The sequence below is a fragment of the Mchenga conophoros genome, linkage group LG13 (assembly GCF_057382185.1).
Source record: "Mchenga conophoros isolate Kocher_MC1m ecotype Shallow Benthic linkage group LG13, M_conophoros_male_GT1.1, whole genome shotgun sequence".
NCBI classification, from domain to species: domain Eukaryota; kingdom Metazoa; phylum Chordata; class Actinopteri; order Cichliformes; family Cichlidae; genus Mchenga; species Mchenga conophoros.
Genome location: NC_140538.1, coordinates 797,396 through 814,167, shown reverse-complemented (window position 1 = coordinate 814,167; position 16,772 = coordinate 797,396). Strand labels below are relative to the sequence as shown.

Here is a 16,772-nt window from a genome sequence, read left to right as displayed (position 1 = left end):
TGACACCGACACTCTGCTGGCACTTGGTTTATCAGAGTCATCCACATTCTTTTCTTTGAGAGATATTCATTTCCTAGATTAGAAATAATTCAGCCGTGTGTATTTCTTCATTGAGGAGAGAAACAATTTCAGCCGTTGGATTAGTTTGTATTATTATATTATTACCTGTAGCTGTAAATGAAAGCAGGAGAACAAACAGAAAGTCCCAGAATGTGGACACCAGTGACGGTAACGCACGAACAGCAAAGCACTGCAGGCCCTGACCTCATGAAGCTAGCTGCCGTAACAGCGTGTTATCAGAGCAGAGGTGGTTTCTTCAAAGTGAACTTTTGTCAGTTTGTCTGCAGTATTGTGCTACAATGTAGCAAATCATTTAAAAAATGAACTCTCTGCATTATGAGACTCAAAAATTCATTTTAAAGCCAAACAAACTAGTAATATTCTGTCAGTCGACATGACAATTCTGTCTAAAATGTAACCAAACATGCTACATGTTTAAGGTTACGCTGATTTGAACTAGTGTGCATATCCTTTGTAGTAAAAAATATTTTCTGTGTGCTTGGGCCATCTTCAGATAAAGACGATGGAGGACATGCTGGGGAGCAGCGAAACTCAGAGGGAGCTTATAGCATTGAGGCACTCACTGGAGCTCCTGGAGGAGGAGAAGAAGGAGTGCAGCAATAAATGCTCCAAGGCTGAACTGGAGCTCAAGGATCTGAGGTTTACAGGTGAGGTCGAACAATATTGGAAGGGGGCATTGTGGAGAATGGAAACAGCACTAACAGTGTGGAGAGCACGCTGTGTGTGCGGCTGTTTCAACAGAAGGACACAACCGATTTAAAGTGTGACCTTGAAATTCTCTCCGTGGCTTTTGCCAGCCTGGAAGATTATTAGTTGTTTACTATAATAGTTAAAAATTTCTGTCCTTGGTGATGTGTTGGCACTGTAACTGGATGTGATTGATGGGCCAGTTGAAGAGCTCCAGAAAAAGCTTCAGGCCGCTACCAACCCACCCCCAGCTCCAACACCTCCACCTCCACCTCCTCCACCTCCTCCAGCCCTGCCTTCAACCACGAACCCACTCAGGTTTGACCACACACAGTTTACTCTTTACATCATCAATGTGTGAAAGTGTTTGAGTGTGATGGAATAATTTTACAGTAAAATGACTATAAGGAAATAAATTGTTGACTGAGCTGATCACAGCAACCACACAGTGCAGGTAATCCACAGTGTAAAGACAGGAGTGGAGTTGTTGAACATGCTGCAAAATGATTTTGAAGTGAAGTGAATAAGTTGGAGCACAAGCCAGACCAACCATGGGACCTTTCCTCTGCAATGTATGTGTTGGACTCTTGTAGGACCACAGCCAAGAGACATGAACGCCCTGTCCAGGATAGGAGCAGTGGAGGACACTAATGAGACCCTATTGGCCAGGCTAGGGCCAGACTTTACGTGTGTGGCCTAGGATGAAGGTTTCTTCAGTGAACAAGAGGGCTTATTTAAATTGGGGAACATTTTAAAGAGCAGAGTCCTGTTTGAAATCTTTGTGTGGTGTGTTGGGCACCACACATGGGCAATGACAGTAAAGCCTGGGGGGCTTTGGTTGAGAGGAGTAGCTGGCTTGTTGTCACCTAAGCGAGAAGTAGTGACTGAAAGAAGATCACAGACACAAACAGTCCAAACAAGCTTCCTCCAAATGACATGCTGGCCACTCCTTTGCATTGAAAGGAGCCGTTTCCAGTGATTCCTGCACACCTTCCTGGTGAGATGTTTCAAGCATCTCCAGCCGAGCTGACACTGAGTGGTAGTCCCACAGCACACTGGAGGGATTATAGCTCTCAGCTATCTCAGGGATGCTTTGTTTACCTTGATTTGAAATCAATACCACTGCGTTTAATATGACCGCTTCTTTCACTCAGTTTTAGATTTGAACACTACTCTCTCGCTAAAGTGAACTTTTTCTGGAAACGTTAGCAGCCTAAATAACAGCTAACTGAACAATGTGTTTGTGTCTTTCCATATAGCACACTGGTATCACTGATTCGAAGGAGAAGAGGCATCAGAACTGACATCCCGCTGGTGGAACAGGACTCTGCCAAGACACCAGGTACACAGATACTAACACTTGCTCTCTGATCCAGTCTGTGTGTTGCTCTCTCGTCTTACTTTCTCACTAACTTAATCGCAGCTTTATTGGTGGAATGCCAAAACTACACAGAACACACAGCCGGAGGATAAGAGAGACTGCGACGCAGACATAAATACACACAAGGGCAAATGAGCGAACAAAACCACAGCTGAACATAATCACACTAACTCGAAGCAGGGCTGAACATGGAACACACAGGACAAGAGACTGTCAAACTAAAACAGGAAGTACGAGGAACACACACACACTGATACGCACAAACCCAGGGAGCAGAGTGTGGCGAAATCGATCAATGCAGAGCAGTGTCACAAACCTCGGAGGCCCCAGAAAAGTGCAATCAAACGGTGAGGTTATTAACAGCCAGGAGAAAAACATCAGCATATGTCCTCTGACCAAAATACATGTTGAGAACACTTATAAAGCAGTGAGGTACACGCCCCCCCATGGCGTAAAAATAGGTTAAAGACGTCAGTTACAGTAAATGGTACATCTTAGATGGCTATAAACAGACATAGAACTTCTCTTTTCTATAACACCTTCCAAACAAGGCAATAACTTCAAGCCTTCAGGGTCTCTGAGGGCTGGTTGTCGACTCCGGTCATCTGTTACCAAGTAGAACAAAACACAACAGGTTGCAACAAGAAGCTGAATACATTTGGGCCTCTGCTCAGGCCTATTCCTAGATTATATGTATTATATGTACTGTAAGCATGTATGCAGTCATCCTTCTATGTTCTAGTTTCCCTCAGCATGGATCACCTGGACAGTCACGCCAGTGAAGCTTAAAACCTCTAATGAACCGAACATCAACTCAAATGGACATCTTCAATAAACAACTGTAATTCAGTATCAATACTGTGAGAAATATTATTAAGTGGAATGATGCTGTAAAGAATGTTATTAATGCAGTTATAATGATGCAGGTTATACGGCAGCAATAAAAGAATTTCTGTATCTCCACAAGAGGGAGGAGAGGGAGGGGCGAGAAGGTGAGGGGACGACAGAGCAACACACAGAGACATGACCGGAGACACAAACATGAAGACCAGACAGACCTAACCACAGGAACACTGATGGAAGGACACAGGGACGAAACAAAGACATGATCAGGACCAAATAACTGCCTAAACTATAAGTGCTGCAAAAACTCAAGCTTTAGCAAACTGAACTAGGAAACACAAGACACGCAGGGAACATAGTAATGAATAAACAAGACTCCAAAACACAAAACACTGGGTCAATAACCAAGTTACCCTCACACCCACTTTAGACCGGCCTAGTCACAGTCCTGACCTGTGTCCGATTGAGATGCTGTGGCATGACCTTAAAGGTGGTTCATGCTTATAAACCCTCCACTGTGGATGAATGACAACAAGTCTGCAAAGATGAGTGGCCCAAAAATCCTCCACTGTGCTGTGAAAGACTCAAAGGCTGCATTGCAGTTGTTGCTGCTGTGGCTGCGGTGGCCCAGCACGTTATTAGATTGAGGAGCGATCACTTTTTCCACACGGGGCCGTGGAGGTTTGGGTTTTTCCCTTTAATTATAAATATCTTCATTTAGAAACTACATTTTGTGTTTACTTGGCTAATATTTAATAATATGTTTTCACACCACTGTATATATGGCCAAAGACCTAGAAAGGCCTCGTTGGTTTGCTCTATATTTTGATGCATGTCAGTTAGAACGATTATTCTCTTTATCTCCTGATTGCCCCGATTTGGGAAAATCTCTTCTGTTTTTTGTGCGATGCATGTTCATTTTGTATTTCCTTCTGTTCGAGGCGCTTTGTTTCATGTATTTCAGTTTAGGAGTTTTGAATTCTGATTTTGCATTTCAGATATTTTCAATTTTAACCCTTTTTACCACACGTCACTCACACATTAGAAGAACAAACCAATATGCCAAATGGTCCATGAGAAATTCAAACTCAGAATCTTTTAGGTCAGGAAGTTGAATTCTTTAATTTGTGCAATGAAATTGAAAGCCTTGACTTGTTGGAGCAGGTAGGACATCTGTGTTGCCTGAATAGGCTTAAACTGTGCCCTCATTTTATAAAATAGTTTTTGAATATGTGCCGGCTGAATTGAGCACTACACGCAGGGAATTTGTTGGAATTGCATACAAGGCTGAATAGGTGCAACCCAAGGATCTTCTACTCTGACACCTGAACTATAGTCTCTCTTTGAGTACTGGAGAAAAATATTTTACGATTACTTTAACACAAAATAGTCTTTGTGTGATTTTTAGAGACATCTTAAGTGACAATTGCTCCATTGTGTGTGCCACTGAATGTTTGATGTTAGAAAATTAAATATTCACATTGCTTTGAGAATGGACTCCTTTATTGTAGAATTACACTTTTTGTTGTCCTTTGTAAACGTGAGGATGAAAAATAGTTGAATAGTGTGTTTTTACACAGAGAGTCAAAATTGATTCCAGAGTAATTCTGGTACTCTTACACACTACTTTGAATACTTTGAAGTTAGCAGCCTCAGTACCAATTATTCATCATTAGCCAAATCAACCTCCACAATTCTCGGTCGTGTAGAACAGACTGATGTGTGTGCAAAACAAACAAAAAATCATCAATCACTCCCGTCTGGCTCTTTAGTGTTTTTTTAAACAACCTGAATTAACTTTATTTCAGTCGCAGAGCTAATTATGACTTTACACCACGCTAACATGCTTCTGAAAACCCCAAGTGTTGGTGGTGTTCCTAATCTACTGCTGTTGAATCACTAAATATGATTCAGTTCAGTTTTATTTATAAGGCACCAAATCACAACAACGGTTGCCTGAAGGTGCTTAATACTGCACCATCTATGCAAGTGTCGCCTCTGTCCTCAGGTCCTGCTCCAGGTTCAAGCTGTGTTGCATTTCTCCACAGCTGAGACATTATTAAAAAAACGTGTGTGTGTGTGTGTGTGTGTGTGTGTGTGTCGGTCACTCACTGCCAGAAGTGGATGTCAGGCAGCAGGCAGTGGAGGAAATGATGCAAAGGATTAAGAAAGGTGTTCAGCTTCGACCTGTCAACCAGTCACCCAACAGCAGCAGGAAACAGGTAACCTAACCCTGACGTGGTCCGTGATTTGCTGTTTTTGATTTTTAAAGCCAAAGTCAAATTTATTTATATAGCACATTTAGAACAACAATCGTTGACCAAGCTGCTGTACAATTAAGATAATTAATTAAAAGAAATAAAAACACAGGGAGACATGATAAGAGTTAAGAAAAAGAATCATAAAATTAGAAGATTTGAGTGAGAATAAGATGAATAAATACAAACTCATTCTGATTTAAAAGCCGAGGAAGAAAAGTGTGTTTTCAGACGGTTTGAAAGTGTCCCGTGTTGGGGAGGTCCTGATGTGAAGGGCCAGTTTGTTCCACAGCTGAGGAGCAGTCACAGCAAAGGCCTGATCTCCTCTGGGCTTTAATCGGGACCACCAGGAGCATTTGATCCGCAGACCTCAGTGACCTCGCAGGACTGGATCAGTTTAAAAGATCAGAAAGGTGTGAGGGTGCTAGTTTGTGGATGCTTTTAACCTCCATTTTCTTGGTATTGAATTCCAACAGTATTTGGTAATACTGCAGCGCTGTGTTGACGGTGTTTTTCAAAAATGAAACACTATGTTTCTTATCAGTTGTTGTGTTGACTGCAACCCTCCTATAAGTCATGATAATTATTAGCTCGTGCATGACTTTGTAACAAGGTCATTCCTGCTGTGAGATTCAGTTTTTCCTTCCATAGCATCAGATCAAAGTGTTGCCCTCAGATTTGTTTGCATACAGCGTGATCACATGATCCACTCTACTAGCAGAGCAGCCACAGACCTGCTAGAACTACTGTTTAAGATCAAAACAGAGACGTGAATGTAAAGGGGGTTACAAAAGATGTATAATAAACTTAATGTGGAGGTGACACTAAGGTCTGTTACATAGAAAAACGAAAAGGACCTACGAAGACTTGATGATGCTGCTGTTTCGTGATGGAGCCATGTCGAGGTTAATGCTGCATCGTTTGAGGAGTGTGTGAGTTCATAATGTCAGCAGCTGACACACAAATGTGACCTCACTGACAACTGGTCAACTTTTTATTTGGACAAATGAAAGCGTGGCTAAAGACAGACAGAGTATACAGGACGTGGAAGCATGAAAGGGGAGCGCGGCGGACGTACAGCTGGAAGGATGACGGACACGTGTGAATGTGGCTCATCGTTGCTAAAATTGCCAAACTGCAGCGCCGGCCGCAGACGTCCGCTGTTGTCAGACCTCGCTGAGTTTTTTGTACATTGAGCATATATTGTTCAGGGCTCTCCAACCCATCAGTGTGGGGAATTATCTAAGAGCTTGTTGTTTTGATAAAACATGACACATGGCAAAGACATCTTTTCGTCTGCTTGTTCCTCCGCCTCAACAGCTCAGCCAAATTAGATAGCATTAGGACCTGCTCTACAAGGTAATTATAAATAATGAGGATGGGAAAATTGACGTGACTCAGAATGATTGTGTGTTGACATATTTGCTTCTTGTAGAAAGCATACTTCCTTGTGCTTGCCTACAGTGTCTCGTCTCTGTGGTAAGAGGTGCAGTTTAGCCTCTAAGTGCTGAATGAGGAAAAATAAGTATAATGTGTCAGACTGCTGTTTATTTACCAAACCCATCTTTTTCCTCCTATTTTCCTTTTATCAGATGGAGAAGCTGCCCTCTAATTCTGCTATTCAGGAACTTAAAGGAATCATGGTAATGGGGCTTTAAAACAATCACACGTCCTCACAAGCCGTATTTTACTAGTTGAACTTTCGCTGTGTTTTCACATCTGAAATTACTTGTTTGTTTTTCATGTCATACAAAGTTGTGCTTGGAATACAATTTAACATGAAAATACACTAAAGTCAGAGATCAGAGTGGCAGTGCCACATTTAACGAGGCTACTCTCATGCTAAAAACACAACATGAAGACTTGAAGAAACCTTAATTATACTTCCACTGCAGTGTTAACAAGACGCAGATACGTGTTTGTGATGCAGCTGCTGCTTTTCTTTGTCCTGATCTGTGTTATTGTGGTTTGAACTGGCCAGGAGAATTTTAACAGAACTGTACAACAACCAAAGGCAGCGTCTCCGACAACAACCCGAGACGACGAGCTGCAGAGGATTCTGCTGAGGCGGCGGGACGCGCTGGACGCCTGACACAAAGGTGGGGCGCTGGACGTGATCGATACTGATAAGTCATTTATCTGGATGACTCGTCTCTCCACTCTTGTTTTGAGCTAAACGAGGACAATGGACTGACGTGTGGCTCCTCCAAGAACATCTCAGATTATCTCAGTCGAGTCTGATTGTTACCAGATTTAATTCAGCATACGTGTGTTTTTATCACAGTGTCACAGGGCTGAGAGTCGGTGTGCGGTACGTGTTAACTTCAAAATCTTTATCAGGCTGTGACAAACACAATCTGTGTTCATTGTCAGCTGTCGGTGGTAATCTACTGACACCTGTGGGCTAGCATATACTTCACAGAGGTCAGGAAAGAGAACGAGCCCATGCATGTCAACAGAGTGTGGCTGCAAAGACGCTCCAGTGATGATGATGATGCAGACATGCTGTGGTACACCTTCATGTTCGTCATACTGTCCCCCCATACATACACCTACAGTCTTGCTGGCTGATCTGAGGCCTGTCTGCAGGCACCTGTGATTTTTAGCGTTCAGCCGAGAAGCATTTATCTTTGCTTTAAGGTTACTGACAAAAGCAAGAGCAGGTGCTTCATTCACTTTAGCTTTCTGTTTCCTCCTGGGAACATTTTGGATCTGCTGGACCACACTGTGACAGCAGCTTGTCTTACTGAATACCACCGAGCGCTTTAATCCTCTCCACTGTGAACAGGAGAGGAATTTCTGGCTGAATTCATCTGTGCGGCTGGACTTCTCTGAGACGTCCAGTGTAGCTGTGATTACACAAGACTAACATTCAGCCACTAAAACTATTTTTCTGTTCAGAAACTGTAGTTTGGCACCTTAATAAAAGAAATGTTAAAGTATCAGTATTTTGAAAATGAATGGCTAGCTTCAAACATTTGTTTTTAGCACTAAGAATAAATGATCCTTTTGAATAAATAGCTTGCACATCACTGTTACCTGTTGCATAAACCTTATATTTGATAAGCAGCGTGGCACACGATGAAAGAGTGGATCCTTTGTTTCTTATCTAAATGATCCCACTGTGTGCTCACGCTGGCCCCACCCACAGATTCTCAGCCTTACCTGCTGTAGCCTGACAAAGGTGACACTGCTGATTGGTTTCATGCATGTGTGTGTGTGCAGGTCAGCGTCCTCGTGTCTCCCCGCAGTGTGGCGCCGCCTGAGGATCCACGTGTACAGAGGATGTGGGTGACTGAAGACTAATATGGAGTGTTATTACCCAGCCTTTTACATCAGTGCACACTTACAATAACCTCTGACTGTATTGATGAGATTACAGTCAGATGGATTCTTGGTCACCGTCAGAGGGAAAGACACGTTCCTGCTGCTATGAAGAAGAGTCAGAAGTGTGTCAGTAACTCCCGCTGGACTGTTTGTTTCCAGTAAAATAAAGGCATGTATCGCACACCACCTGCAGTTCATTCAGCTCCTTTTGTAAAATACCAGTTCATTGTTATGCACAGTGACACACAGTCGCCTCACAGCCTCGAGCTTCTGCTTTTCTCTGAATGGTTCCATGTAGCCCAGTGTTAAACTTGTAGCCTCCCAGTAAGCAATCACAGGCGGCCGTGATAGATTTAGTTTCAATGGTTCTCTTCACTTACACATATTTTATCTGTTTTTCTGTGTGCACCCTCACTCGACTTGTTGACCCTTAAGATCAATTTATGGTCACTTTACTTCTTTAAAACACAACTCCAGAAATATATCTGACATCATTTGAAGAGTGTGTTTGATGTCCAGTTTGTACATGATGGCCTCCTTACAGTCATAAAGGAGGATGCAGCAGATTACGCAGGTGTGACTGTGACCAGCTGCAGTGTCTCTGATTGTCACACGGTGGAGTGAAAATGCTCAGTGCGAGCCTCACGACAGGATTACAGCAACCAAAGTGTCATATCAGTGGATGCAGCCATCGTTTACTTACAGTTTGCATTTTGGGGGGATTTTCTATAAAAACAACAATCGACAGCGGTTAAGGTCATCACTTATTGAACATAATTAGGGATCAGTTTGACTGAAAGTGTTTTACAATCAGATAAAAGATAAAAATGTGTTTTTCTTCACGAAGCAGCTTTTTAATGCTCTTAGGATTAATATTCACTGATTTCCCTTTAAACTGTATTTGATCTCTTATTGTACAAACCATGTATAAGGTCACATTTACCCCCCCCCCCCCCCCCCCCCAAACAAGTTAATGTGTTATAACCTGGTTTATTTAAATGCATGTTTTGCTGTTAAAAAAGCGAACCGCGGTTTACTTTGCAGCGCTTTCACAGCCGGAGACGCTCCAGAGGAGCGAGACAAGCCTGAGTCGTACCGCCAGCCTCTGTCCTTAGTCCTGAACTGTTACGTTATGATGGCACGCAGCAGTTATTTTCTCCTCACGACTCATTTAATTAAATGTTTTACAAAGCGTCTAAATAAAGCGTGTTGAACATGAGGTTCGTTTCAGTCTCAGCTGTGCTCTACCTGCAGCCTCTCTGCAACGCCACCATTGTTTTGGACTGGCTGTAGAGACAATGGTGGCGTTTTTAATCTGCACACTGTTGTATTTATTTTTACAAGATGGAAACCATCGACCTTTTCACAGAGTCCAGAAATGCTGAACTTTTCCCCACTGGCTGCTTTGTACCATGTCTAAAATCTCCAGCAGGGCCGGGCACAGATTGATTTGACCACATGGCCGAGCCGCTTCGGTGTTTTGTTTTCCCCAACACCTGCCCACATTTCCCACACACTTTCTTCACTGAGAGAGTGAAACATGAGAGCTGTGAACTATGGCTGGTGTCCATCACCTATTGTGTGCTGCTGTTCATTAACGCTTTAGGCTTCATTTAACACTGAGGTGCAATTTCCAGCCCCCGACACAGTGTACAGGAAATGTCACTGTGGATCAAAGTCTGTGTTCTAACCAAGCTCATCAGCAGCACTGCTTCAAAGGCTTCCCTTCGTTCTTTCATCAGTCTGCTGAAGCACATGTTGCAGAGGAAGTCCTGGTTAAGTTTATTTACCAGCACGTCGTTAGGAACAGGAAACAGTCGCTCAGCAGATTCGACAAACTAATCGTTGGTGTAGACAGCTGACAAAGCAGCGTGAGGATGTGTGGGATTATCTAGTTGGAGGTTAGAGTATCAGTGTGCAGTTGACCTGCTTGAGCGAGAGTAAATGAAAAAAAGAGATTTATGTCTCTACCTCCTCATACAGTGGGGCAAAAAAGTATTTAGTCAGCCAGCGATTGTGCAAGTTCCCCCACTTAAAATGATGACAGAGGTCAGTAATTTGCACCAGAGGTACACTTCAACTGTGAGAGACAGAATGTGAAAAAAAAATCCATGAATCCACATGGTAGGATTTGTAAAGAATTTATTGGTAAATCAGGGTGGAAAATAAGTATTTGGTCACCTCAAACAAGGAAAATCTCTGGCTCTCACAGACCTGTAACGTCTTCTGTAAGAAGCTTTTCTGTCCCCCACTCGTTACCTGTATGAATGGCACCTGTTTGAACTCATCATCTGTATAAAAGACACCTGTCCACAGCCTCAAACAGTCAGACTCCAAACTCCGCCATGGCCAAGACCAAAGAGCTTTCGAAGGACACCAGGAAAAGTATTGTAGACCTGCACCAGACTGGGAAGAGTGAATCTACAATAGGCAAGCAGCTTGGTGTGAAAAAATCAACTGTGGGAGCAATCATCAGAAAATGGAAGACATACAAGACCACTGATAATCTCCCTCGATCTGGGGCTCCACGCAAGATCTCATCCCGTGGGGTCAAAATGATCATGAGAACGGTGAGCAAAGATCCCAGAACCACACGGGGGGACCTGGTGAATGACCTGCAGAGAGCTGGGACCAAAGTAACAAAGGTCACCATCAGTAACACACTACAACGGCAGGGAATCAAATCCCGCAGTGCCAGACGTGTTCCGCTGCTGAAGCCAGTGCATGTCCAGGCCCGTCTGAAGTTTGCCAGAGAGCACATGGATGATACAGCAGAGGATTGGGAGAATGTCATGTGGTCAGATGAAACCAAAGTAGAACTTTTTGGTATAAACTCAACTCGTCGTGTTTGGAGGAAGAAGAATACTGAGTTGCATCCCAAGAACACCATACCTACTGTGAAGCATGGGGGTGGAAACATCATGCTATGGGGCTGTTTTTCTGCCAAGGGGACAGGACGACTGATCCGTGTTAAGGACAGAATGAATGGGGCCATGTATCATGAGATTTTGAGCCAAAACCTCCTTCCATCAGTGAGAACTTTGAAGATGAAACGAGGCTGGGTCTTCCAACATGACAATGATCCAAAACACACCGCCCGGGCAACAAAGGAGTGGCTCCGTAAGAAGCATTTGAAAGTCCTGGAGTGGCCTAGCCAGTCTCCAGACCTCAACCCCATAGAAAATCTGTGGCGGGAGTTGAAAGTCCGTGTTGCTCGACGACAGCCCCAAAACATCACTGCTCTCGAGAAGATCTGCATGGAGGAATGGGCCAAAATACCAGCTACTGTGTGTGCAAACCTGGTAAAGACCTATAGTAAACGTTTGACCTCTGTTATTGCCAACAAAGGTTATGTTACAAAGTATTGAGTTGTATTTTTGTTATTGACCAAATACTTATTTTCCACCCTGATTTACCAATAAATTCTTTACAAATCCTACCATGTGGATTCATGGATTTTTTTTTTTTTCACATTCCGTCTCTCACAGTTGACGTGTACCTCTGGTGCAAATTACTGACCTCTGTCATCATTTTAGGTGGGGGAACTTGCACAATCGGTGGCTGACTAAATACTTTTTTGCCCCACTGTATCCTCTTTATCTAATGAGGTTCTTCTAGTCGAGGCTGTGTGGGCGCAGCTGAATGCTCACATATAGTTTTGCATTCAAAGGAGGAGAGACGCTGGTGTCCCTTGGATGCACTGCCTCAGTCTTCTTTTCCTCAGCAGAAACAAAGTCAGCGCTTCGGTTTCTTTCCTCTGCCTCAGCTCGAGCTGCTGGACTCGCTGATGCCGACTGATGGACGGTGCCGACCTCGCAAACTAAGGCAAAACATGCAATTACCCAAGCCATGCTATGTCCTTTTCTTCCTTCTTCTCACCACTGTGTTCCCTCAACATCACGCCGATACAAGCTAATGTTTGGTGTTTTTGTTCCTTCAAGGACCAGCAATTAGGGAGGTCCTGTTAGCGTGTGTGGGAAACACTTAATTTGACCTATTTTGATTGTCATTTCATGTATTTTCAAAAATTGCCTGCTGGGGAGTTTCAGATGAGCGCTGCTGTGTGTCCAGCCTCGGTTTGTGTCGGCACATTTCATTGATTAGAGGCTGCCTTTACTCGCTGACATTTACAGCAACACTGGGTGTGAGCTGGCAAACAAACAACAACAGGAAGAACTTTCTTCTTTTCATTTCATTCCTTTCACACTCTCAAAATGTTTGTTTAAAATGAATACTAAATGCAAAATACATCCTTACTTAACCCTTTAAAACCTGAAGCATGAAATAACTGCCAGGAATCTTTAATTTGGTGATAATGGAGTGTTTGTTGCACCTTTATGCAAAAATATATCAAATTTTAATCTGCATATATATGAGTTTTATATATATGCAGATTACATTTGCTACATAAGCCATATTTTTGTAATTCAGTCGTTAAAAATTTGTCATGCAATTTTTATCATTTTTTGAGGATGAAGAAAAGTCACGCTGATGATGTAGAAGTCTCAAGTATCACATACGATACGCTGGGCTTTCAAAGGGTTCATTCGAGTCCATTGTGAGTTCTTTTTACTTGTTCTACTTGTTTTTGTTAGTTATTTGTACTTCTTTTTTAAAAAACTGTAGAACGTTTGTACAATTCCAGACACATTAGTGTTAGTGTTAACCTTCAGATCCTTAAGTCTAAGCAGCTTGGAAAGAACGCAGGAGGAGCTTCTTTATTTGTAGCACCAAATGGTAGGAGTCCCAGGTACTGAAACCCTAATGGGCAAAGTGTGTTAACTGGGCTTCCAAGAACACCTGAATAATATAAATACATGAAAAACCCATTAAACCGAGCCATGCAAGACTCCAGTGAGGCAGTCCAGTGTTCCAACATCATGTCAGGAGGGATATATATTCATCCACACATTCTAAGAACAACTGGTATATTAAAGGCATTGAATGCAGCTGAACTGATAAAGAACATCGCAGCTTAACTAGAAACCTGTACTGTCTGTGGCCAACTACCAAGACTACGTGAAGCATCCTCTGAAAGTCTACTGAATCCAGTATTACAGACAATCCCTACTGTGGCCATCACTGAAACCCAAAGATAGAGGCAGCACAGAGGAAAGTTAGCACAACAAAAAGGTGTGATGAAGAAAATGGTCTCTAAGAGGCACAACAGCTGTTCACACCTGAGACCTTAGAAGCTGTCATGACTCACAGATTTGGCTAACTGCTAGAAGAGGTATACCAGAGACACAGAACATAAAAGAATAAACCAGACGTTCTCCACTGAACCGTCCAAGGTGGATTCTCTGTGGCACCGTCCATTAGTCAGCATCAGCGAGTCCAGCAGCCTGACCAGATGGCACTGAGGCTGGAGAGAGAGCAATACCGGAAGTAGAAAAGTGGCTAGTGGAGCTACGATTAGATCACAGCAGCCTCCCTGAACAGGAACCATTAACTATCACAGTGTCAAACATCCAAGAAAGAGTCTCAAGCATGAAGAGTTGTACAGCACCAGGCCCTGATGCGTGTCACACCTACTGGCTAAAGAAGCTAACTGCACCCCATGAGCATCTGCAAGCAAAGCAGTTCTCACTTAGTGGTACCATTAGCTAACAGTTAATAAGCTAACTGTTAATAAGCTAACAGTTAATAAGCTAACAGTTAATAAGCTAACTGTTAATAAGCCAATGCAGCCACTTCACTAAGTTCACTGCTGTAGCTGAACTTAGTGAGCACTCATCTCTGTGCTTGTCCTGCTAGACCTCAGTGCAGCGTTCGATACTGTCGACCATAATATCCTATTAGAGCGATTAGAACATGCTGTAGGTATTACAGGCAGTGGTTTGTATCATATCTATCTAATAGACTCCAGTTTGTGCATGTAAATGGAGAGTCCTCTTCACACACTGAGGTTAATTATGGAGTTCCACAGGGTTCAGTGCTAGGACCAATTCTGTTTACATTATACATGCTTCCCTTAGGCAGCATCATTAGAAGACATAGCATACATTTACACTGCTATGCAGATGACACCCAGCTCTATCTATCCATGAAGCCAGATAACACACACCAATGAGTTAAACTGCAGGAATGTCTTAAAGACATAAAGACCTGGATGCCCGCTAACTTTCTTTTCTAAGCCAATGATACATCAGTTGCCACACTCTATACCAAAGACATCAGAATGTCCTTCAGACTGAAGAAAATGTTGTGAGATGATAAAAAGGGGGAAGGAAGGTAGTCACAACTGAGGAGATCCAAAGATCATGGAAGTATAAGAACAGGCACCAAGCATACAGAGGACAGAGGACAGAGGACGCCATAGCAACAGCACTCAATGTAGCATTAACACATCTGGAGAGGCAAGGAAGCTATGTGCGTATGCTCTTTGTGGATTATAGCTCGGCATTTAATACCATTCTTCCATACAAACTGGACGCCAAGCTAAAAGACCTAGGGCTTCCTCACAGCACCTGTAAGTGGATCAATAGCTTCCTCACCGACCGCAGACAGAGAGTGAGAGTGGGATGTTACACATCTCCAGCCCTAAATCTAAGCACTGGGTCGCCACAGGGCTGCGTGCTTAGTCCACTGCTCTACTCGCTTTATACACACGACTGCACCCCCGCCCACCAGAGCAACACCATTGTAAAGTTCGCAGATGACACTACTGTGGTGGGGCTCATATCTGGGGGAGATGAGTCTGCCTACAGAGATGAGGTGGAGCGGCTGTCTTCATGGTGCAAGGATAACAACCTTCTCCTAAACACGAAAAAGACCAAAGAACTCATAATTGACTACAGAAGACACAAGACAGAAATCCAACCACTAATCATCAGCGACGACTATGTGGAGAGGGTAGCAGACTTCCGCTTCTTGGGAGTCAGCATAGAGGGAAACCTATCCTGGAGTGTGAATACCTCTGAGCTACTGAAAAAGACACAACAGAGACTGTACTTTCTGAGAGTGCTTAGGAAGAACAACATCACACAGAGACTGCTGGTGTCTTTCTACAGAGCCTCCATCGAAAGCATACTAACGTACTGCATAGGCATATGGTACGCTAGCTGCACAGTGGCTCAGAGGAAAGCACTCCAGGGAGTAATCAACGCTGCCCAAAGGACAATCGGCTGCCCTCTCCTCAAACTGAAAGACCTACACAGTTCCCGCTGCCTCAAAAGAGCCCATAACATCATAAAGGACACCTCACACCCTGGACACTCCATGTTCGAACTGCTGCCTTCAGGTAAACGGTATAGAACAACATACACAAGGACTAACAGACTCAAACACAGTTTCTACCCAATTGCAATATCATGTCTCAATGCTACTAAAAGTAGATGACTTTCATTGCCCCTGTTGTCATTTGTGCCCTTGATGTTGGAATGCTTTCAGACATGTTTTGTTGGATGCGCTAACAAATTGACTGAGTGATTGATTGTTTGAGTGATATATCAACTAGGTCGTATGTTGAGTGTCTGTATGGGGCCTTAGGCCTGGATTGCTTGGGTGTATTTACTGTATGAGAACACTGTATTTTATATGTATTTCTATCTTTTATATCATATCTATTATAGTTTTTAAGTATTTATCTTTCGTGATGTTGCACTGACCGGAGACATCTTTCAATTTCATTGTACTTGTGACAATGACAATAAAGAATATTCTATACAAAGGCACACAGTCTGCACATTCACTATGTGTTTGTGCACCACTCTGCATTTAATCATTAGTTGTTATCAATCTCCCACCCTCTTCCACAGCATGTCTTTATCCTGTCTTCCTCTCCTCACCCTCAACCAGTTGCAGCCAATGACTGCTCTTCCCTGAGCCTGGTTCTGCTGGAGGTTTCTTCCTGTTAAAAGGGAGTTTTTCCTTCCCACTGTCACCAAAGTGCTGCTCATAGGGGGTCATATGATTATTGGCGTTTTCTCTGTATTATTATTATTTTCTAATTTCACTTTTATTTCTACAGGTAAATCTCAATGAGAAACAAGGTCTCATTTTCAAGAGCGATCTGTTTTAAATAACTATACAAAACTACAGCATGTTAAAACACACTATAGTCATTACAATTCATATAACCAATTAAAATAAAAGACAGTAACAATAAAAGATTAAGAAACAGCCATCCCATGCTCCAGTTTGATGAAAACCCTTCAGTCCTGTTGTCCTGTTGTAATTTGTTCCAAGCAGAG

The 16,772-nt window shown here is 43.0% G+C and overlaps 1 protein-coding gene across 2 annotated transcripts in view; it reads left to right on the top strand.

Annotated features, from left to right (window-relative positions):
• Nucleotides 1-8,765, top strand: part of shtn1 (shootin 1) — a 38,291-nt gene extending 29,526 nt beyond the window's left edge. The window contains exons 10-16 of one of the 2 annotated variants that reach the window (XM_085295894.1): nt 575-728; nt 972-1,086; nt 2,028-2,110; nt 5,114-5,214; nt 6,843-6,893; nt 7,232-7,349; nt 8,476-8,765. In XM_085295894.1, coding sequence (XP_085152020.1) covers nt 575-728; nt 972-1,086; nt 2,028-2,110; nt 5,114-5,214; nt 6,843-6,893; nt 7,232-7,342 — 615 coding nt within the window. In that variant the 3' untranslated portion in view covers nt 7,343-7,349; nt 8,476-8,765. Of the gene's footprint in view, nt 1-574; nt 729-971; nt 1,087-2,027; nt 2,111-5,110; nt 5,215-6,842; nt 6,894-7,231; nt 7,350-8,475 lie in introns of both variants that reach the window. The other variant, XM_085295893.1, reaches the window with a different exon arrangement.
• Nucleotides 8,766-16,772: the final 8,007 nt, after the last annotated feature.